This window comes from Helicoverpa armigera, chromosome 3 (assembly GCF_030705265.1).
Source record: "Helicoverpa armigera isolate CAAS_96S chromosome 3, ASM3070526v1, whole genome shotgun sequence".
Taxonomy (NCBI): Eukaryota; Metazoa; Arthropoda; class Insecta; order Lepidoptera; family Noctuidae; genus Helicoverpa; species Helicoverpa armigera.
In genome coordinates, this window is record NC_087122.1 from 9,198,156 (window position 1) to 9,220,634 (window position 22,479).

General features: G+C 36.4%; 4 protein-coding genes across 5 annotated transcripts in view; 3 read left to right on the top strand and 1 right to left on the bottom strand.

Annotated features, from left to right (window-relative positions):
- The first annotated feature begins 360 nt into the window (after positions 1 to 360).
- Positions 361 to 2,846, top strand: LOC110378896 (uncharacterized). Its single transcript, XM_021338329.3, has 2 exons — positions 361 to 1,276; positions 1,361 to 2,846. Exons 1-2 carry the CDS (start codon positions 495 to 497, stop codon positions 2,742 to 2,744), a joined length of 2,166 nt encoding a protein of 721 aa, XP_021194004.3. The 5' UTR covers positions 361 to 494; the 3' UTR covers positions 2,745 to 2,846.
- Positions 2,847 to 4,941: 2,095 nt separating this feature from the next.
- On the bottom strand, positions 4,942 to 7,002 carry LOC110378933 (acetylcholinesterase). The gene is made up of 3 exons (XM_021338393.3): positions 6,747 to 7,002; positions 5,423 to 6,672; positions 4,942 to 5,261 (listed from the first exon to the last, which is right to left on the bottom strand). Exons 1-3 carry the CDS (start codon positions 6,945 to 6,947, stop codon positions 5,066 to 5,068), a joined length of 1,647 nt encoding a protein of 548 aa, XP_021194068.3. The 5' UTR covers positions 6,948 to 7,002; the 3' UTR covers positions 4,942 to 5,065.
- Positions 7,003 to 9,052: 2,050 nt separating this feature from the next.
- LOC110378935 (uncharacterized) lies at positions 9,053 to 15,380 on the top strand. Its single transcript, XM_021338395.3, has 4 exons — positions 9,053 to 9,318; positions 9,884 to 10,058; positions 11,653 to 11,871; positions 13,552 to 15,380. The coding sequence occupies exons 1-4, from the start codon at positions 9,161 to 9,163 to the stop codon at positions 13,786 to 13,788; spliced, it is 789 nt and encodes a 262-aa protein (XP_021194070.3). The 5' UTR covers positions 9,053 to 9,160; the 3' UTR covers positions 13,789 to 15,380.
- Positions 15,381 to 15,990: 610 nt separating this feature from the next.
- The window catches only part of LOC110378911 (mucin-2), a 43,777-nt gene continuing 37,288 nt past the window's right edge, over positions 15,991 to 22,479 (top strand). The window contains exon 1 of one of the 2 annotated variants that reach the window (XM_021338353.3): positions 15,991 to 16,214. The gene's annotated coding sequence lies outside the window, so the exon portion shown is untranslated. The remainder of the gene's footprint in view (positions 16,215 to 22,479) is intronic. The other variant, XM_021338354.3, reaches the window with a different exon arrangement.

Below are 22,479 nucleotides of genomic sequence, written 5' to 3' on the forward strand. Positions count from 1 at the left end.
CAGGAGGAATTGTTGTCTTTGATGGAATGACATAAGAAATATTTTACCTACTGTTTGGATGTAAACATGCAGGCAGATAAATGCCAAGTTTTCAGGACTCTCAATGAAGAACTAGAGGAATTACCTGAAAAATCTAGATACTAGACAGTATTATCTTATTAGACGATTGAATGGAATGTGGAAAACTTTCCACTTAAGGTGCTCTAAATATTTTGAACAAATATGTGACACTTTCTAGGCTTGTTCGGGAGCGACATTGCTTATCGCGCTAATAGTGTAAATTATTGTAACTCGGGTTTGGGTCATCTGAATCGTGCTTCTACCGTTCTACATATTGGAGTACCGCTAAAAATTATCGCAGTTTTACACCCAACGCATCTGTACCGAGCATGTGTATTTGAAAATATTTAGCCATACCCATCATTTTCTAGTCAGTTGTCGTGTGGAGCACTCGCGTAACTCAGTGTACCAAATGTACCTTGTATTATTCTAAAATGAATCAAATAGTAATACTAGTTGTTTTGTTAAATTGTTTTCACGTTCATCATGTTTATACCGCGAATCTTCCTGGACCATTAGTGTACGTTGTAACTCCATCGCCGCGACCGCCGCAGATTGACATGGGAAGATCAGCGCCGTTCTATTACCACAAGTGGATGAACCGGATGGACACGCCACAGAACACGACGCCGGCCACGACCACTACAACGAAGATTAAAACGCCTGACCTGATATTTGCTGAGTTTGAATCGAACAACAACAACATGAAATCCATACGGAAACTATTAGAAAAGGAGAAATTTAAACCCAAGACGACTACAACGACCACGACTACGACTACTACATCGAGACCAATTTATGTACCTGACGAAGAAACTAATGATGATTCAAACTATGGTTTACCAGTGCCGTCAACAGAGAAGCCAGTGAAAACTGATATGACTGATTACTTTGCCCTATACAACAACTTGTACAACTCTGGGCCAGTGTATGTGCCGCCAGCACCAACATCTAGTACACCAGCACCTCCAACAACGACTACTTTAGCTACAACCACGACATCGCAAGCGCCAATGAACCACGTAGAAAATATATGGCACATCATTGACAACGAGAAACATGATCAATATTCCGGCACATGGGAAGAAGAACCTATCAGTTCAGAACAAAACACTAATAATGATAACAAAGAAAATACAGAAAGTACTGATGCTGAGCCCAACGAAGATAAGACTGAAAATGATGCAGGCCTCGATGATAACTTTGCATTACCAGGGTAAGCGTCTCATACTATATATGTAAATATTTATTATCAGTTACTTAAGTGTAAAGGTTAAATATGAATTTATTTTGTTTGCAGATTTGGCACTAATCCCGGTAATGGAGCGGAAAACGAATCCCGAGCAATTCGCACAGAACCCAATATCCGCTTTCCTTATATTGACTTAAAGCCTTTCCAAATGAAAAATATGAAGAAATCACAATTCAATTCCTTTTCTAATGGCAAAAAAGGTAACAATATGTTTAACTTGGACAGTTTTACTGACATTAAAAATCCAGTTAGGGGAGAAGTTCAGGAACCTGCAGTTCCAGTACGTCAACCTATAGATCGTTACAATCCTGCTCAGCCATATTTGCCTCAACCACCCACTTACGGTCAGAAACCAAGCAAACCAGCAGGACCCCCACCACCTTCTGCTCCACCCTCTCGTCCTATAAATACTGTCGCAAGCCTGGTGCCCCCGCCACCCCCACCCGCTCCGAAAGTGACCGCAGATGATTTCCCGGCACCAACTAGTTATGAGTCGTTTCCTCCATATGCACCTGCTCCCGCACCAGCGCCTGTTTCTTCGTACCAGCCGCCTACAGATTCTGGTCCTGCTGCTGATAACGACGGGCCCCCATCAGACATAGGGTACCGCTATAAGCCACCCACAGCTCCTTCTCCACAGGCTCCAGTTTTTGTGCCTACGATTGCTCCGCCCAGCAAGCCATTTATGGGCTATTCATATGATAAGCCCCCGATGGCCCAAGACGATGATGACGATAGCCCACCGGCAATGAATACAGATAGTAAGCCCGACTTCCAAGGCTACCATTACAGTAAACCAGCGCCTCCGTCCGCTCCAGCACCACCCAGCTACGGTCATCACGACGCCCCGCCTCCATCATATCAACCAGAACCTGACTATCCTGATCTTATTTTCGATAAACCACACATGGGAGATACGAAAGGTGGTGATTCTATGAAAGGAAATGACATGGGAATGATGGCGCCGCCTCCTCCGCCTGGTGATCTCAAGCCTGACCACGGACCTCCAATGGACGATCATGGTTTTCCTCACGATTTCCCGGGAGATTTCAAGTTCCATCATGACTTTGACGAGCATGACCACGATCATCACCACTACCACCATCCTACAACTACGACCACTACTGAGATGCCTCGAGTCAACAGATACAGTTACTATTACTTAGGGAAGAAGCTTTATTATTTGCCTCTGTACTTTAGTGTATACTTTATTGTTTACGTAGGAGCTCTCATCATCAAAGCCGTGTTACGTCATAAGATTACGTACCCCAACAGTTGGAGACCAAACCAAACCACGGCAGGGTTCTTCTCCAAGAGATCGATCGAATCACATCTTTCTAATGAAAATCTTCACGAGATTACAGGGAGAGTTACGCGAGCTATCGCAACAGCCGCTGAAAAATATGTTAGTGAAAAGGTCAAATCGAATTAGAAATTGTTCAAATAAATCTTATAATAAGTTACATTTAGTATAGGATAAGAATTGTTGTGAACTGGACACGTTCAATAGTTACGATGTCGTCTTGTTTGAACGTAGTTCATTATTACAACAAAAATATAGTTAAATATGTTAAGCTTGAAAATAAAACAATTTGAAATGTTAATGACGCCTTTTCACTTTATCCAAATACATATGTGATTAAAGGAAACAATTTTTTAGGAAAATATCGGCAAGTTTTAGAAGTTTGTGAGAAAAAGTAGTTTTGTCACTTTAATATACCTATTATTTCTCAAGATTTGCATGAAACATTCTAACCAGAGAGACCCTCTTCTTGCAGCATAAAGTAATTGCAACCGGCTGAGTGCTCTCTAGTTGTAAAACAATGCAGGTCGTTTATTTTTGTTGAATTTTTGGGTGCTGTTTGTTAAGTATACGATATTTTTAAAATTTAATTATTCAAATAATATGTTTCTGTTTGTTTTTGTTCATCGTACTAGCGAATCCAAATTTTCTGTAGCATTTAATTAATTATTTTATTAGAGCCATAAATGACACAAACAGTTTTGAGATTGGAGAAATTATTTTTACTCTTATTGTTTCAGATAATAAGATCAGAAAGTTTGAAAGTGAAATAAAAACACTCTCATTTCTATTATTTATTTCATATCTACATGATGGACTTAACATTATCAATGTATGACGTTAATATGTTAAGTTGTTTACCTATTATAGACTTATGTAAGTTACGAGTAGTAATTCCCAACAAGAGACATTTTGATCTTAGCTCTAGATAAAAATCGATCGATGAGCGAAGTAGGCAGGTAATAAAAGTAACATCGTAACTGTAAACAAATGTTACAAACTACGTAAGTGCCCATAACTTTTGCCATTAGTTGCCATAACAAATGAAAGACATCAAAGAGGTTTTAAGGACATATTTTCAAAGAAGACGACCACTGAACGAAAGTATTGCAATGAACGTTGGGCCTATAGCAAAGTACAGGTCAAAAAGTCAAGATGCAGTGAAATTATTACATGTAGGAGAAAGTTACAAGTATTGATGAAAGGCACAACCTAGTACAATATTGTCTCTTCAGCTGAAATTGTACCTAACTCTGTAAATTTTTGCACTGTCTGAAAAATGTTAATAATTTGTATCCAGGTGCGAGTACCTTGTACATCTAACGGTTTTCAGTGATAGTTTTAGAGATTTTAGCGTTGGAATAAAAGGAAAATTAATTTGTACCTGTATGTGACTTGTCTGGAAATGACGTATTACATATCATAAAGGTAGGTCAAGGAACCGTAAAATTGGTATGTTGTTGTGGTTGCCTTTCAGCCACGTGCAAATCTATTTACTTATATAAAAGAAAGTCATGTTAGTTACACTATTTATGACTTAAGAATGACTGAAAATTAGAGGGGAGGTAGCTTAGTCCCGGGAAAAGGACATAGGATAGTTATGTCACCATCCGGCTACTTAAAAGTTGTCTCGGCACGCGAAGTTAGTTCTTTATACATATTATTTGGTGCGAGGCGTAGATACTAAATTATTTTCCACTATGTAATACAATACCGGGGCGCCTATACGACCCGCATTCCCACTTAAGTGTCCATAAACGTCCCCTTCTTAGGTCAACATTGTGATGCCTTATATGCGCATTAATTGTGCTGCTATGGCTGGTAAAACGTAGTAGCTATTATTTTCAGAAATTTTGAATTTTTCAGCGGTATATTTTTTGACTATGAGTGCAAATAAAATATTTCTAAGTACGTTGAGCCCAAAATAAGATTATCTTGAACGCTTGTTGAGAGGTGATAAGTTTTGTTCAAGATATGGAGGGTCATGATACAGAATACAGATGATCTCATCTATATCGTGTGTTCCAATCAGATGACTTTACAGAAACAATGGAATTTTATTTATTGACGTATATATCCTATTTATATTATAAATGTGAAAGTTTGTGAGAATGTATGGATGTATGCTTGTTATTCAATCACGCAAAAACGGCTGGACCGATTTGATTGAAACTTGGTATGTAGATAGGCGATACCCTGGATTAACACATAGGCTACTTTTTATCAACACACCATGCGGGCGAAGCCGCTGGCGGAAGCTAGTCTTAAATAATCCAATTTAATTTATAATTTTTTTCGTAAATGTATGTAAATCAACACAATAAAATGTATCTAATTCACTTTATTATTAAAATACATTATTCAAAATATACACCAGCCTAAGAAGAGTACGAGTAAGCACACAATTTACAAAGATATCTAATTACTTAACTTGGTCATTATCATCGAATTTATTCAGAATCTTCACTATAACCTATTTGCGCTTTTTCATTGAGTTTATAAAATAGTTCCCAGAAAACTATCCTGGTATTGAAATTTCTCTTCTCCACTTGAAGTTCTGAGTCGATGTTCAGATAGTTCAATAAGTCTTTTGTGACGATCGGCCATTGGACGGGCAATAGTTCACTGGTTTCAGGAGTAGGGTTTCTGAAACAACGAACACAAAAAAAATACTCTAAAGTGAACCATATGTTATTGCGTAGTAGGTTAAAATTCTTTTGGCAATATTTTTAGCTCTTTATCTAAGGCTAAAGAATTGAAAAGTGGCACTAAAGAATTAGGTACTGTAAATTAAATAATGTACGTACCCGTATTTAACAAAGTTGGACCACAACGTCGTAATGCGGTCGACAATAAGTTGATCTTCAGGATTGGGCTCACCCATGTACGAGATATCAAACAAATATCCTAGTTCATCTGCATGTGATGCTCCTGCCGTAGTAATGTTCTGTTTGTTTTTAACAAAGTTCCTTTCACCCTCATAAGAGAACAAGTAGAAATATATATTCTTGACTCCATTGTCAAGGTATTTCTGAATAGTCCTGACCACAGGGTAAGTAAAGAACAAATCTGAATGAAATTTAATAATTCCATCTTCTTCGGCTTTGCTTATTTTTTCATCTCCAATGTAGAAATTTCTCACATATTGTTCCATTTCAATAAGATCTTCATCGTCAAGGTTAAAGTATTTGACCAAAAAGTCATGGAACACGTTAAGGTTTTCAAATTCTTCTTCTGACAATTTGTCATAAATATAGAGAGATTCATAGGTGTTGTATCCTGTAAGAATAGGAACGTTTGCAATACTTGGCTTCTTGATGTTAAGCGGATAGTCATGGATGAACTTTTCAACATTTTCAAAGTCGTTTTCCTTACAAGGACGAAATTCCAAGCCAAGTTCCGGAATCGATGCAATTATTAAATTCGTGTCGACTGTAGCCAGAAAATCTAAAGCTTCTTGTATGTCCCTTGTAGCAAAACCGAGGTGTTCTGATAACTTGAGTGGAGCAGATGTGTCTGGTTCTACAATAGCCCAGGGACTTAACGCAGCGCCGCTCTGTAAGATTACTTTATCGAATAATTTTTCCTGACTGTATAATAAATGGAAGTCGACCGATGCTCCTCCGGCGCTCTCACCCATAATTGTTATTTGATTAGAATCACCACCAAACGCTTCTATGTTGTCTTTTATCCATTTCAGGGCCAGCTGTTGATCTTTCAGACCTTGGTTTCCAGGCACATCAGGAATGTCAAGACACATGAATCCATAGGGACCCAAACGATAATTTAGTGTTACTAGAATTACTTCTTTTTCAACAAAAAAATGTGGCCCGTACAGGAATCTGCCTGAGAATCCAATGGAAAATCCACCACCATAGATCCATACTAAGACGGGTAATCTGTTTCTAGAATTAGCTGAGTTTGGCGCATAAATGTTTAGATGAAGACAGTCCACCGATCCTACTACAGTATTGTGGAATTCTTCAATTTGAGGACATATGGCTGAATCATCGTAAGCTTCAAAAACGTCGTCAAAGCCGGGATGTGGGGTAGAAGGCTAGAAAATAAAAGTTAACTTTATATCGTACAAGGAAAAAGGCTGAAATACTATTATTTCTATAAGTAACTTACCCCAAAAGGATTACTTTCGTTCACAGTTGCGTAAGGGATGCCCATAAACATGGAATAATCACCGTCGGTAGCTCTCAAGCCACGAATTAGGCCTACTTTCGAATCCACGAGGGGGTCAATCCTCGATAAACCACTACCATTGTGGATTAGGCAAAATATTAGTGGTAAAACGAATATGATTTTGTCCCCCATGATGTTCATGGCGAGCTCACGAGAGGTAATGTAACACTGGCACTTCTAGCAATTGAAGGTGATCACAGATAAGGGGCCTTGTCTTTATGTCAAGTGTGCAATGGAGATATATCTGCTGCTGACAACAACATCGATGAGATTACGTTGAATTTTGATAAAATATTGCGAAACTGCGAATCTTGGCATTGAGTTAAAAAATGGTTTATTCAGTATCTAAAATGTGCAACACTGAAACTGAAATTGCGAAAACGAAACAACATCGAGCAGAAAAAATCTGTCGGGCATGTTTAGTACGAGTAGTGGTAAATTGATTACTTACTATAAGCGTTATAACTAGGAAAAACTGAACGGAAAAACCCCCTAGTGTGAAAGGGCTGTTAGAAACGCAACAGATGCAAGACACATTATGTACATACTAGCCGCTTTCTCGCGGTTTCACTCGCGTCCTTTGGGAACTACTATCCCGTGCCGGGATAAAATATAGCATACCTTACTCGGGAAGACTGTAGTTCAAAAGTGAAATAATTTTTCAAATCGTTTTAGCAGTTTCGGATCCTTTTTGTACCCATAAATAAACAAACAAAAAAGAATTCCTACTTATTATATTAAGTATAAACTGACATACATATAAAAACAAGATATAATTCTAATTCATGTAAACGGGTAACATTTTTTCTGATTTTAGTGAACCTGTACAGCTACCAAAACTGATTATCAGATTAGATAAATACCTCTAAACAAATTACATAGCGGCATGGAAAACTAGAGCAACGAGGTTGGCATGCTATCTGTCAAATTAGTAAATTAAATTAAAGAAGCAGAAAATTGGGGAACTTTCTGCACAGTGACTGTTTTGTAACAGATGAATTTCGAAGTGCAGACTGCACTTAGTTTTGGCTGGGAGACTAAGGTGCACCCGCATTGCGGATTCGGCTGTCTCACGATGAAATATGGTGTTTAAACTCAGTGCAATATCTTATCTCCCTGCAGAAGTTTATCTGACAAACATTTTACTCGCTTCTAGAATTCTTTTACATAGTTTATCTTAAATATAGATTATGAGAACGAGAGATAAGTAGATCGCCGAAGTGGACCCGTGATAATTACATGGTCACAAGCTGCCAGTATGTCGCTGTTCAGACGGAGAGAGAGTAAGCAGCAATAAATTATTACAGTTAGGAGGCCGGTGATAACTGGGCACTTCCTATACGACCCTTTGCATGTGTCGTATATTGCTATAATTGAAGACGAGACCATGTCTGCGTATGTAATGTGATAATGATCTCGTATTCAAGTACTTTACTTTTTGCTATGTGTTTATTGATGGCACATGGGCTACTAGCAAACTTAGTAAGAATTCACGGAAGAAAATGTTAAAAATGGTTCTTAAGTGGGCTTCGATACGTGTTTTTGATAACATGTGCACTATTATTTTAATACTAGTTTTTTTTTTTACAACATAATACACACATTCAACATTAATATTATAATTCGAACACTATGGCTACACTTAGCAGAGTAGTCTTTTAGCCATTAAGTATAGTGCGAGAAAACTACTAAGTTTTCCTCGTTCGTATTCTTATAATACCTATGCTGTCTGGGTTTTATTACCTTGATCATTGTCTGCCCCTTTGGTGAATAACTTATATCGCGGATAACATCCGTGGATCATTACAAGGGTTCTGTGGTTCGATTTCCGGACGATAACAATAATAAACTAAGTAAAGTCATATTTTTGGAAAATTGCAAGAAAAGATCTCGAGGAATTGAGAACCTCTTCCTTTTTGGAAAAAAGAGAAAAATTGTTAAGGATCAGAAGTATAGCATGTTGTAAGAATGAAATGTAGTGTCTCCGTCTAAATCAAACTAATGAAAAATAGAGTTGTAAAAAAGATGAATGAGAGAAAACTGTAAAACACGTTAACGAACAGATAAAGTTGATATGAAACAGATCCAGCTTCAAGCTTTCACTAGCGTGTCAACTGTACAAATTAAATTGACACTCCACTTAAGAGGTGGCTCGGTTTGTTTACAGTATTCATATTTCAGTAGCTCCCTTTGCACTGTTAACTGGGGCGCACGTTACAAATCTCTCAGTAGACTGCCTACCGGCGAACCATGAACATCCGATAGAAAAAAAAACAAAATTTTTTGAAAAGTGAAAACAAAAAATAGACCACCGATTTTTTTTCTTTTTTTTTTTGTTATTTTCGGGTTTGACAATGGTGTCGAAAGGGGTGGTGTTGTCATGTCACGGGGTGGTTTGGTTGGGCGCGGTGGCGCTTGCGCTGTGGGCGGGCGGCGCGCGCGCAGCTGTGCGCTACGACACCGCTACGCCGCATACTCCGCCCTACAGCAAGTATAAATATATACCGTTGCAGTAAGTACTTTTTTTATTTTATTTATGTTATCGTTTTTGGTTTAATTTTAAATCACAATTACTTGTAATCTGTAAAGTATCTCTAATAAGATGTCTTCTGATAGGTAGTGATTTTAAAACACGTGGAAAATCTTTTTCATACGAGTATGTAATAAATTTGCAATCTGACAATAACGTAGTTGCTATTTAAATTGCTGAATTAATTTATGCTATAGCATGTGAATTCATATTACTTTTGAGACATTAATTTACAAACGGAATACATTATGTAATTAATGAATTTATTTGTCCGATAAGCTTAATCGATACCAACTTCCGAAAATGGGAAAATGTAAATGGTAGCTTTTCGATTTCACTAATTGTCATTTTAATCCCTTTGTTGTTATTCACATAGTGTTATACAAGATTGACGACTGATAATAATATAAGTGCCTACATTTCACAAAATATCAAAATATATGCAAACAAAATACTAAATCACAATTTTCCACTATGAGCTTTACTTTTTATGAAATATAAATAATCTATGTTAATCATATTTATAATCCTAAACATCAAATTCTAGTGTCGACGAGATCCCCGAAGCTTCCCTCTCGTCTCCCGCTGAAGAGTCTTCGAGCAGGATGCCCATCTCGGAGTTCATCCTGACGGCACTGCGCACTGCCCTGGACGTCGTCAGGAATGTGAACAAGCAGAGAGCCATTGCCGCGTCTACTGTCAGTAATAATACTGCTGTTGCGGTATGTATCTGTTGTGGATTTTAGTTTTTATGTATTAGCTAATGCTTCCCACACCCGGATGAAAAGTGGCCTATATGTCGTTTCGTTATAAGCTTGTATTGCGGCCAAGTTTCATTAAATATCATTCGACCGTTTTTTGAACAAATATCTCTTCATCAAAACTTTTCGTTTATATTTTTGCCAATCCGATAAAGAAACTACCTTCAGTGTTGGGGTTTTCAGATAGTAGGAAAACACAATTGTGAGTTTTCAAGTAGCTGTAATAAAGTATAGTTCGTGTATAGTTGCATAGATTGAATAGGTCATGGATTTTGCGAAAATCATAGTACCTAACCATGCAGACTAAAGTGCCACCACCGAAAATTCTAACGTGCCCAATTGGGTAATTACAGTTTAGGTAATTGCATGTGCTTTTTTGTAAGTTACGTCTGAACCTATCTCATTTTGAGTCCTTATGGGAAATACTTTCGTTAACAATTTGAAATGGTTAAATATAATTGAATCGATACCAAAACAAAAAATAACACGCAATTTAGGAACACATGTGCATCCCAATTAAGGCGTTCATAAAATCAACCAAATCGACCATGAAGGCGGCATATCTCTGAAACCGTCTGAACATTCTATTGGCATGTGGAAACAAATGAAACAAGGTCAGAATACGGTACCCACTGAACTGGGTAAAGTGGGTGACCGACTGTTTAGTGCTAACTGGATGGGCTGGGCAACTTATTTAGACAACCACGCCGTGGTTGACATGCTCGTGTAAATCGAACTAGAACGCGTACTTAGATCATTTTGTGTAATTAGCTCTGTTGGGGACGTTTATGAATTCTTGTCTATTAGTTTACACTTTTTTGTTATTGGGTGTTAATTTTTCTTTTGTAAGACTGAAAGGTGTTTGTAGGGCTAACACAGTGGCACAAGTTGATTCGATTTTTTGAGGCAAAAAGATCAAAATCAACAGGGTTAATTGAAACTACATAAGGTGGATAATTGGGAGTTTATGAGATTAGGAGTATGAAACATTTGTATTAGGAGTTATGTGAAAATTCGGAATACGTATAACGTAAATTCAGAGCACGTCTTCTAAAAATTAATAGCAACTTAACGCTACAGACCCATAGGTTGCTATGAGTTTTTACAAAAGATTGCGTAGTTTCTTTGTTAGCCTTATCTCAAATAACGTGCCAATCAAATATTAAAATAGACCTTTGAAAATATAATGAACCTCTTTTCTGACTAAATCTATTATTAGCATTAGATTTTGAATCTGTACAAGATTAATAGTATTTCGTAGGCTTAACAAGATAAGTTTTCACATTTATCAAACTTTTTGATATTTGATCTAATTTGAAAATCAAATCTTTACGCAGCCATCTGAATATTTTTACATTAATAAAATTTTGGGCAAATTCAGATTCTATCTCAAATTCAAATCTATTAGATTTTGTTATGGTCACAAAAAATATTATCAAATAATTACATTTTGTGGCCATTCATATAGAATTTTTCATAATCGAATTCAAAAACTCATTATTTAATTTTTTATTACTTCTAATCTTACTTAACTTCTGAAATATATCAATTCCAGGTCCAACACCCGAAACGAACTAGAACGAAGCCAAGGAACGGGACAGTGGGTACTGGCAGAGGCTTCGAAGACTACTATGACGAGGATCACCACCACCACTATGAAGAGACCACCACCGCCAAGCCGATGAAGCAGAAGGCGAGGTACACCGACCCCTGGGCGGGGTACTACGACTGGATCATCAACGAGGGGTCCTTCAAGTTCTGGAGTGTGTTCCAAGTAAGTAATGCTTAATGTATTTTTGAGAGATTTTTTGAATAGGAATTATTAACTAGTTGGTTTATTTGATAGAGCCACAGAATTCTCACGTTGCTCGAAAAAAACTCCAAGTTAAGCAACTTGGATTTTTACGGCCAGTTTCTTCATCAAAAGTTAAAGATAAAGTAATGTCTAAAGTAAAAGTAACGGTCAAATTCGTTTTTTCAGGGCTAAAGTGACAGCAAAACTAATAGAAAAATTGAATTTGACCGTTACTTTAACTTTAGACATTACTTTAGCCATAACTTTAACTTTTGATGAAGAAACTGGCCGTTAATGAGTATTAACTAGAGTAAAGTCTATTCCATGACAAAGTTGACACAACTTTTTACTCAGTTTACCTTTATAATAATGGTAGCGAGATTTCCATATCAACCATAACTGCAATATCGTGATAAATTAAATCATTCGATACTACAAATCGACTACTAGTTTCTGACAGACGTCATCTTCTCCCGAATGCACAAAAATAGACTTGACCTCAAGCGCAACGTAGCGCATCGTAGCGCGAAAATTATTGTTGTTTATAATTCAGTAACAAAAACAGCTATTACGTGGTTATTTGACGAACAGCCGGTAGTTAGACGACATAACATTGACACAGTTAAACGCCATGCGATGACCGTCGCGACAGCGCTGCACCGACAGCCTTGCGAGCCTCGTTACACAAACATTACCTAGATCGGGGCTTCGACAACAATACGAGGATATATTTACACACAAAATAAGGCTCACTTACTTAAAGTTATTTCTCACAATTATCTGTATCTACTAAATAAGCCCAATTATTGACAACGCATCGGCTGCCGAAACGTGATATTATTTTCACGGCCGCAGCTTAAGTGCTTCTGCTTTTAAATGTTTCCTTATTTTTTCTAACTCAAATGTGTATGTTAGCAGTTAAGGGAAGATAGGTATGTCTAAAAACTTCCTCCATTAAAATTCGGAGGTAGCAATTAAAAATAATGTCTAAACGTCTTATTCAAATCAAAAGAACGTAAAATAATACTTATAATGTTATTAATTATACAGTGTTTGTAAGCAAGTCTAATTGAATTCTTTGCTTACTAAAGTGCATGTACTGAGAAATTCTTGTAACAATTTGAGTGGTGTTTTGTTTATAAGATGTATGGTTTAAAATCGGTGGTCACGACTGTGAGGGTGGGGTAAGGAGGGAGGATGTGAGTAGTTCCGGCGGAGCTCCGGCGCTCGGCGCGTGCGGGTCGCGGTAATGACCCACCGATTATTCTACTGATTCAAAACTTACCTCATAAAGCTGATCGCTGTAAACAGATACATTGTTTAGTCACTGACGGATGTTTCAATACTTTTCATTCAGTAGAATGATGTGGTTTTGATTTAAATAAATGCTACCAAAAGAATTAACAATTTAAATTCTGCATCGCGGAAATGACTGTGGGAAAATAAGCAAACCAGTTATTTTAATGATTGTAGTTTTTCGTTTGCACTTTGAGATGTTTCAAATCGAGACTGTTTAATAAACCTACCTACATGAGTTACAACACATAGAAGATAACTATAACCACCGAAATTACTCTTGATAATTTGTAGCTTTTGTCCCCACTTAGTTCTTTAAACGCTATCTGTCCACCATCTAACATGTTACTTATTTCTTTCCAGTTGTTCACGGCAGCACTACTCCTGTACGCGTGCCTCTCAGCTATCTACTACGCGAAGTTCAATCCGATCTTACCCGACTACGACAGGGAGTATGACGACTACTTCCTGGAGCGCACAGTCGGCAGACAAGCCAGGAGTCTGGACCCCAGTGAGCTACCCTCAGGACACAGTTGGATCAACCCCAGGACCTTCCAGTTTATATTAGACGCTATAGCCAAACATTATGAAGAGGAATAGGGTGTTAGATTAGGTAATGGTAGGTTAATACGGGGTAACGATGATTTTATGACTTGACATACATAAGAAATGGTATTTGAAAGTTTAGTGCCATGACATGAAATGGGAATTTAACAGAAATTTTACAGGAGATGCTTTTATAATAAAGCTACATTTTGTCATTCTCCTATGATGGGACTATTAAATAATTTGAAGTGCTGAAAGCTATGACTGGGGTTCATTTGAAAATATATTTTGGTCGGATACCAGCTATGATTGAATATCCTTGTTACCCTGTATTAAAATAATACAAAATATTTGACTGAAACAATGCTCAAATATGGTCCAATAAGACCAAACTAAATTAATGCGGCCTAGGAGTAGGTAGGCCTGATTCGACAGAACTTAAAATATAAGTTCTCTTTGAATCAGGTCTCCACATTGTGTAAAATTTAAGTTAATTTATGCTCAAATTTAGTTCCTAGAAATAAACTTGCAATATAAGAAAGGTAGTTTTATTGGAAGTTATTACAGCGTGGGATAAGTTTAAGGGTATTTTATAGGCGAAGTTCGCTCAGGAAGCGTAAAATTGTGTTATATGGGGGTCCAGAGAGCGTCGTGTTTATGTGATGTGATGTAACGTTCGCGGACCTCGGGAATAAACGTTCGACAAACCTCCACGACTAAGGAGCGGCGTGCACTGCCCACTAACAGGCCGCCAGGGAATAACAGGGAATATATTAGATAAATGTACGGTAAACATGTATCGCTTATTGCTGGCAGGTGGTAGGACATACATATTTACGTACATTATATAAAATGGTACTTTTTTCTTTTTACAATTGTTTTCTCAAGATCCTATGATGCTTTGTTGATTAAGGCTACAATGTTTTATCATTGTGCTCATGATTGAAGAAACTGGAAAGTTTTTCAGTCCTACTAAGCATTAAAGCAGCAATCTGTGACTCATCAGTGTTTAAAAATAGTGACGCAATTATATGGAAAAAATATGGAACCTATTTTTAGTTTATAAGTACGTTTAACAATGTAACTTTATCGTGCAAGGCTGGAAGATGTTAAAGTACTAGGAGCATCGTTGTCAATATACAGGTATATTTTTATTATTGGTATTTTTAAAGTCGTGAGGTGTGTCTGTGTGCGTGGTGCGCACGCGGCTCGCCAGCGTCCAGGGTTCGATGCCCGGCCGCGACCACTCGTTGCTAGGACATGCACAGGATGTCGCTATTATGCTGCCTTTACTACCACGACTTTCCTCGCTTATTGCTACTTAAAATATAATGTTTTATTGCGTCAATCGTTACATCAGAGTATTGTTCGTTTGCAGCTTTTATTTTAAGAGTAATTCTATGGCAGTAAACTCGTGTTTTACACGCTTCTTCGTTTGATGTAGCGTGTACTGCCTTCAAGCGTTGTTGATATTAACGTTTGGACTCAACCTGAAGTTAAGATGACTAAGCGCTCCGTAAATAATAATTAAATATCTATCTATGAGTTCACCATCGTCCAAGTATGCCTTTATTGTCTACGGAGCTAATTGAACATAGGATTATGCATGTGTTTTTATGAGTTACTTTGTACTAAGTCGAGGCCTTATCTGTTTATTGCTACGCTTTGATTTGTTGATAATACCTCATTGTTATTGTTACAACAAACTTAAATTAATTTTAATTATTCCTCATTGGAAGCGATTATCATAAAGTTATTGTTTTGTTGTTTAAATATTTGAGATTGTTACTTCATTTACTGTCATATGTTTTGGTTTGTTTACTGTTTGTTCACGAAATATTTATGGGAGGCATTTCCACAGTACCTACGGAGGCGGAAACCGCAATGAATTTGCGCATTTGACATTTATTTGTATTCCGAACACTGACTATCAATTTTATATTTGAATGGGACAGTCGAGCGATGTTGGTCAGTGGTACCTCCGTCCTGCGTCACTCACCGACGTGCGGTTACGGCCATTATCTATGTAGAACGTCACAATTAGTGCAAATCTATTAGAAACAGCTACGTGATCTACGTCGATAGATAACGTTACTGACAGCGATCTTCGGCAATCAATTAAGTGTAGCTGTGGCTGACCACAGCACTTGTCCAAATGTTGCTGCGGTCTGCATCCATTGCCGACGATGCTTGGTACAATTACACTACGTGTTCCAGCGAACCGGTCGGAGTGTCGGCCGCGCATGCGCGCTCGCGACGCCAGTTCAACGTTCAAGTGCAGCGCGGCCGCACCTCCACAGCGTACCGTGCGCGCGCGCAGATGCCTCACACTCCCGAACGAAACAAATTAAACACACAGTTCTTCTAAATTACAAAATTATTCCTGACTTTGTACAAGTGCTCCAAGTGTTTGTTCAGACGTTTGCTTTAAAACTGTTTATCTACAACGTGCTGTGCTCTTTTTGGGGTCGAATAAGAAGGTAAATATCTTTTTACAGTTACTCTCGATACAGTTAAGATAACTACGACATCGGTTAAGGATGCGAATCCTTATGTTGAATAATTTATTGCTTAACATATACACTGATGTATTTAGGTCAAATACCATTGTTATAGCGTATTAGTTATTGAAGGATCACGAAACATTTTTATGCCGAAACTAACCGTAAGTAGGTAACTTTTAGGAGGTGCTTTCATAGTAAATATACAGGTAGTTATTTGCAAAGCTATAAAATAAAAAAATACATTGAATATAAAGTAGGCAAACCATTTATAAAACTACCCATACTTACCATATGATAAAAGCAAAACATAATAAATGAATTATGTACCACCTCTCGTAGCGTACGATTTGCTCCTTAAAAAGACATCAACGATGCACGCTGTGTGCACTTTATTGATTTTATATATTTTTTTTTTATAAAATACGTGCGTAGTTCATAGCTATAATAAATTATGTCACTTTGAAAATTATTATAATATTTCAAATAGTCAACAAAGGCTACTGTTAACATAATTTATTGCATCATAAAGATTTTGTAGACAATAATTTGAAATCACTGCAGTAGCTTCTTTATAGATTTATGATTATTTTCCTCATTTCGTATATTGAATTCTATTTATCTTGAGACGTAAATTAACAGTTATAGAAGTGTCAACAGACATCAGTAATTGACGCAAATGTATCGTTAGCAAAATTGTGTTTACAGTTATTCAATTAAACGCCCGCCAACCGGTTATTGTTGATTAATTACGAGTGTAACGCTTCGATCATAATAATTAGTTTAGAACTATAACAATATTAATAACTTTAGAACAATTTGTGCCAAATTAATTGTTGTGTTAACAAAGGACGGAGTTCGTTTTATTGTTGTCAATACATCTATGGTTTCGTTTTATAAGGATACCTCCGAATAGAACCGGTAAAAAGTTTTAATATAGGGATGTATTTCTAAATACCGACCCTAAAAATTTTCAGCGTGCTTCTTCTTCTTATCAAGTGAGCTGCAGGTTTAATCGCCTAGCAAGCCCTGGTGTCAGAGATTTCTCAAATCGGTCTGATGGCCTCTGATGTGGAATCGCTGTGCTATTTCATTACTTAAGCTAGTCTTTAGTCAATTTAATTTTTATACCAACGAAGAATGGAGTACCTAGGTACAATGAATTGAGAATTAGACTTCCCCACACCTCTTAGGTTACTTAACGGTAAATTTCGTTTGTTATTCTGTCAAAACACGTCATTCATTCGGATATCTCGGTTCAATACCTTCTCGTACGGTCACTTAGTTCTAGGAATTAACTTATTTTTGTACAAAACTCGTGACGAGCTAACACAACGACATCAATTTTATTTCAGTGACCATCAAACTCAATTATTAACTTTTTACTTATTTTCCAAACCTTAAGTAAAAAACGAAGTTGCAGTTACAGTTTTTTGCACGTGACAATAATGTATTAATCTATTCGTGGGTTGTAAAAAATCGTATTATGGGCCATAGCTTGATATAAAAACTCATAGTCGTCACTGACACTCTGATGTTTTTTAGATCAACGTCTAGATTATAGCTAGTCTATGGTCGTTTTTGTAACAGGAGCCCAGAGACAAAAAAGTGAAAGATCGATGCAAAAACTCGCGGCGGAAAAAGTTGAACTTTGATTAACCTTATAAAGCGAACAATCCCTTGAGAGAGATTTAAATAAAGATATACAAGTAATAGATGAATGAAAGTTTAATGTTCAATTAATATTATAACTGTTCTTTTAGGTACATTTTATTGATGCTCATTAATGTGCTGTCACGATAAGTCTGTGTTTAATGTTCCGCTAAATATTGACGAAGGTATAAAGATTTACAATATCTATAAATGACAACTTAGCCATGATGTTCCTGCAAACAAATCAATCAATAAGTTAATTGTTTTGTCTCACAAGGAAAAACATTATTGTAATAATAGTCACCGTCTTAGGTAAACGTACTCACGGTATACACAACAAGGTATGTAAGAAATCATATGGAAATAAGAAATAATACTTTATTTTATACAATGTATACACAACATGACAAAGAAATATTATTATGTACTTACAAATAAAGATCATGATCATCAACCCGACCTGATTAGATTTATTTGTGTGAGAATGACTCGAGTTATTAAGTCTCATTTACATCAAATTGAATATAAATTACATTACGCTGTAATAGTTGCTGTATTAAAACTATTAACCTGTTTTCAATAAAATACGTAAATCATATTTCTATGCATTTTTATGTCAACGACATAAACACCTGTTAGCAATACAAAATTTTCTTAAACACGCCATAAACTTTTTTCCCAATTTCTCGATTCGGCCCTTATTTTTGAAAAACAACTTACCGGTGGTTCAATATGTACAGCTTTGGAATCATGATCATGAAGATCAGAAATAAATCTCCTGCTATTTGCCGAATCCATTCTGACTTCAGCATGCCAAAGCTCGAAATGCATTACGCAAATGACAAACAAAAAAACAAATGCAGATTATGGCAGTGGCATTTTTTGCACCAAATCATACAACCACAGTCACGGTAACGAGCAAAAAGAAAGTATAATACCCAGGTGTGATGACACCAGTTATGTAGGTGTCATGCGCGCACTCACAGCATAGCGGTAAGTCACTGTTATGCGCGTGAGCATACCAGCGAATGTTCATGCAAAACTTAGCATGCCGCATGTTAACTAGATGTTTTACTGGATCTGGCAAGTTCTCATGGTAACTACGTGAACAGTGTAATGTGCATGACAAGTGCAACTTAATGTTTAGCGTTTCCAGTGTTTTTATTTTATATCTCTGTGATGTTTAGGATGGGGCTTTCTCACGAATATGACTCGACGACGTTTGTTATAATACTGACCTACTACAAATAACTAATTTCCTCTATATAAATACTGTATCTATGGTTACTTGGTAAGCTTTTGGGAGATTCAATGATATCTTTGTACTTTTCTTACAATTGTGAGTATATCAGGTAGTTATTTAATTATCCCTTAACGAATTCTCGAAAACAACAAGGAATGTTTGTTAATTAGTCGTTCAGTTTCCAAGGAAGTCGGCACAGCGAGGTCTAAGGATACTCACGTGTGCTTGCTAATAAGCTCACGAATGACTAAGTTAAGCAAAGCAGTCATAATGGCATCCTGGTACATTGAAGGTATGGGAAGCTAGGGAAATTTTCTTTGTCTTAGCCGTAGTAAAAGTCATGCGAATTGTGTATTTTTTAATAAGGTTTTCAGTTGCATTCTCAAGAAAACACCAAGGCAAAATTCTTTTCCAAGTTTTATCGATCTATGTAAGATATTCTTTATGTTATCTGTCTGTTATCGTTCCTCTGTTAAAGTTAACTGCAGTTGCCTGTAGAACAATATACAACAATCTATAAATAGTCCATTGTATATTTTATCTCGCTATTATTAGTTACTAAGTTATTCAGGGGTTAACTTCGTCAGCCGCAGGCTACTTAGTCTTGCACTTTAAGTTTGCCTTATATTAATTTATAAAATAAATAGCATATTTTCTACAGCCACTTCATTCCATTCCTCTATCGTAAAGTATCCCTAATGAAAGGAAAATCCGTACGGAACTTGAAACCTACCTAAATACATCTAAAGACATAATCAATTTATCAATTCCTAAATTGTATTGAGAGACAGAAATCAGTGATGTATCTCGAAAAAAGCCCGGAAAACTGAAATAAGCTGATATTAATGGCTGCGGGTCCCGATACTTAATCACTTCTGAAATATTTTAAAGTAAACAAACATACATACAAACGATGACGTCACAGGGGCCGTACTCGTACTCCCTGGGTCTATGGGGGCCAGTTCTAGATCACGTTACTGTTACAGCGGTTACGCGTCACGCATGTCTCGCGACTGTCCGACTGTGGAGACAAGTGCGTGCCGGTGTTAACAGCTCTGTAGGCTTGTACTATGTAGTACTGTAGTAGGGGTCGTTGGATTTTAGCATAGGTCGTGCTATGTAGGCTACGTTGTGTTAAATGACGTCTGATCTATGAGTTTGACGGGTACCAATGAAAGGGTAAAAACTTATTATAGGTACAATATTTGTTAAATGAATGTATACAATTCATTCTTGAATTTCTGAAAATTGCTTCATTTTCTTTATTTTCCTACAGCAAAAATCTGATTTTACTTATAATGTAGGGGCCGACAAAATAACTTAATGAAATGTGGAACCATTTCTAAAAAATTGCCTTCGTGGCCAAGCACCAAATAAATATACTTTTATAATGATTTGACTATCAAGATGATCATTTTATGTAAACCTAGTATTACAGACTAGCTTTCACATTAATTCTATGTTGCAAATTCTTAGATCGTTAGATTTATGAGTCCCATAACAACATAATTGCGTGCTAAATTAATAGAACAGAAAGATGGTGAGTACCAAGTACGCTAAAACGAGAAACGATGAACGAAAAGCAATAAATTGTTTTTTTTTTTTAATAATAGACAAGTTTTGAGACTGGTATAAATCTCAAATGATGCATGTTTAGTCAGTCAACTAGTTACCGTTAAACCATCAATCGCTCTCAGATATCCATTGACCGTGTCTTGAGCTCTTTACTTGTAGACTTAGACCTACTTAGATGCCTTGTTAATTGGTAAAATTCGTTGTTTCTTTTGGTAATTTTAACACGAAATCTTCTTTTTTGAAAGTAGGTTTTTTCAGCAAAAAAATAGACAATTTAATGGTTATTAACTTATTAGAACTTCCATGAAAAGTAAAAATAACTTTTTTCAGCATTAAGTAATTTAATAATATAGGGCAAATAAAACGATGAGAACGATAAACGAAACAATAATTAAGAACAAAACGAAATATTTACAAAGAAGACGTTAAAAACTGTGAACTTGTGGTCTACGGTAAAATAATACAAAAAGGTATAAATATAAAATTAAAAAAACCACGGTAAAACCCAACTGATGATAATAAAGTCACCATAACCCAAATACTTAAGAACAGTTACCCAAACGTCTTTAGCTTTCGTAAACTTGTTCCGGAGAAGTTTGACAAGGAACAGGTTTTTACAGAGTTCCGAATATTTTGGAACCTAATCCGAGGAGGATTAGTTCACAAACATAGTCTAAGCACTATGATTGTCAAAAGGTCCGGCAGTGTCTCTCAGTGTCGCCATGGATATTAATTTACCTGTTCAGTTGGCTTACCAAAAGGTATTTGTCCTTTAAATGATTGGAAACGGTCATGCTTTTTGAGCATCAAAAATTAGGGTGCAGTGGTCAGTGGTCAGATATATTTTTGGTCACGGTCTTAAAAGTTAATTTCTTAGCATTAAAAAAAATCTTTTTCCTATACGGATTAAAATTTGAAAGAGGTACAAAGTTTATTTACACGTAATAATTACAGATTTATAGATACTACTAATAATAGCACAAGAAACGTTTACACCGATTACACAGTTCAAATAACTCCGGCACATTTTGTTTTTTTTTAGCATTTTTTCGAACAATATTTACACATAATATTGATGAATAGTTAGTATTAATTGTTATTAATCGTGCTGAACTATTAGATAATACAACATAACTGCATGGTACGTAATTGGGGTGACGTCAGCGAGGTTCATGGAGTCACGGATGCTCTAACCTGAGGACGACTGGGGCTCGTCACGATTCTGGTAATCGACGGCAGCAGGAAACAAATGCCTGCTTCTGATTACAATTATATGCATGAGATACGTTGTTTAGGTAAATTCAGCATTCTTGTTTAGAAAAAAAGTATTTTGGGAGAAAAATTGGATTCTAAGTTAAGCTGCTTTAGAAGGCTTTAGTAATGACAATTTTAGACGGCTTTTAAGACTTCGTAATATTTTATTAGCTTAAATACATTGTACTTTTTAGATTCTTCTGAATGAATTTTCTTTGTTTATCAATTACTAATGTAAAATAAAAGTATTTCTAGCGAATCTAATCAGTAATTCAAATTCTAAGCACGTAAATGTTCGTATGAAGTTTTTCTATGGATTGAACAAACTACGGCGCACGTTCGAACCGAAAATGTTTTCTTTTACTTTGCAATTAGAGGATAGAAAATAAATCCCAGACTTGAATTTCGGCAAATTATACCAATCATCATTATTTTCATTAGAAAAGCTGGTAGTTTTTTTAACAAATATTTCGGGTTTCTTTGAATCGGTTTTTAAAAATCGCAGTCATTTTAGAAACA

Bases quoted from the DNA above. Each gene is read 5' to 3' on its own strand.
- LOC110378935 (XM_021338395.3), top strand. From the start codon at position 9,161: ATGGTGTCGAAAGGGGTGGTGTTGTCATGTCACGGGGTGGTTTGGTTG. The intron at 9,319-9,883 runs GTAAGTACTTTT...ATCAAATTCTAG, and splicing joins TATAAATATATACCGTTGCA to TGTCGACGAGATCCCCGAAG. The intron at 10,059-11,652 runs GTATGTATCTGT...TATCAATTCCAG, and splicing joins GTAATAATACTGCTGTTGCG to GTCCAACACCCGAAACGAAC.
- LOC110378896 (XM_021338329.3), top strand. From the start codon at position 495: ATGAATCAAATAGTAATACTAGTTGTTTTGTTAAATTGTTTTCACGTT. The intron at 1,277-1,360 runs GTAAGCGTCTCA...TTTTGTTTGCAG, and splicing joins GATAACTTTGCATTACCAGG to ATTTGGCACTAATCCCGGTA.
- LOC110378933 (XM_021338393.3), bottom strand. From the start codon at position 6,947: ATGAACATCATGGGGGACAAAATCATATTCGTTTTACCACTAATATTT. The intron at 6,673-6,746 runs GTAAGTTACTTA...TTTATTTTCTAG, and splicing joins ACGAAAGTAATCCTTTTGGG to CCTTCTACCCCACATCCCGG. The intron at 5,262-5,422 runs GTACGTACATTA...TCGTTGTTTCAG, and splicing joins TCCAACTTTGTTAAATACGG to AAACCCTACTCCTGAAACCA.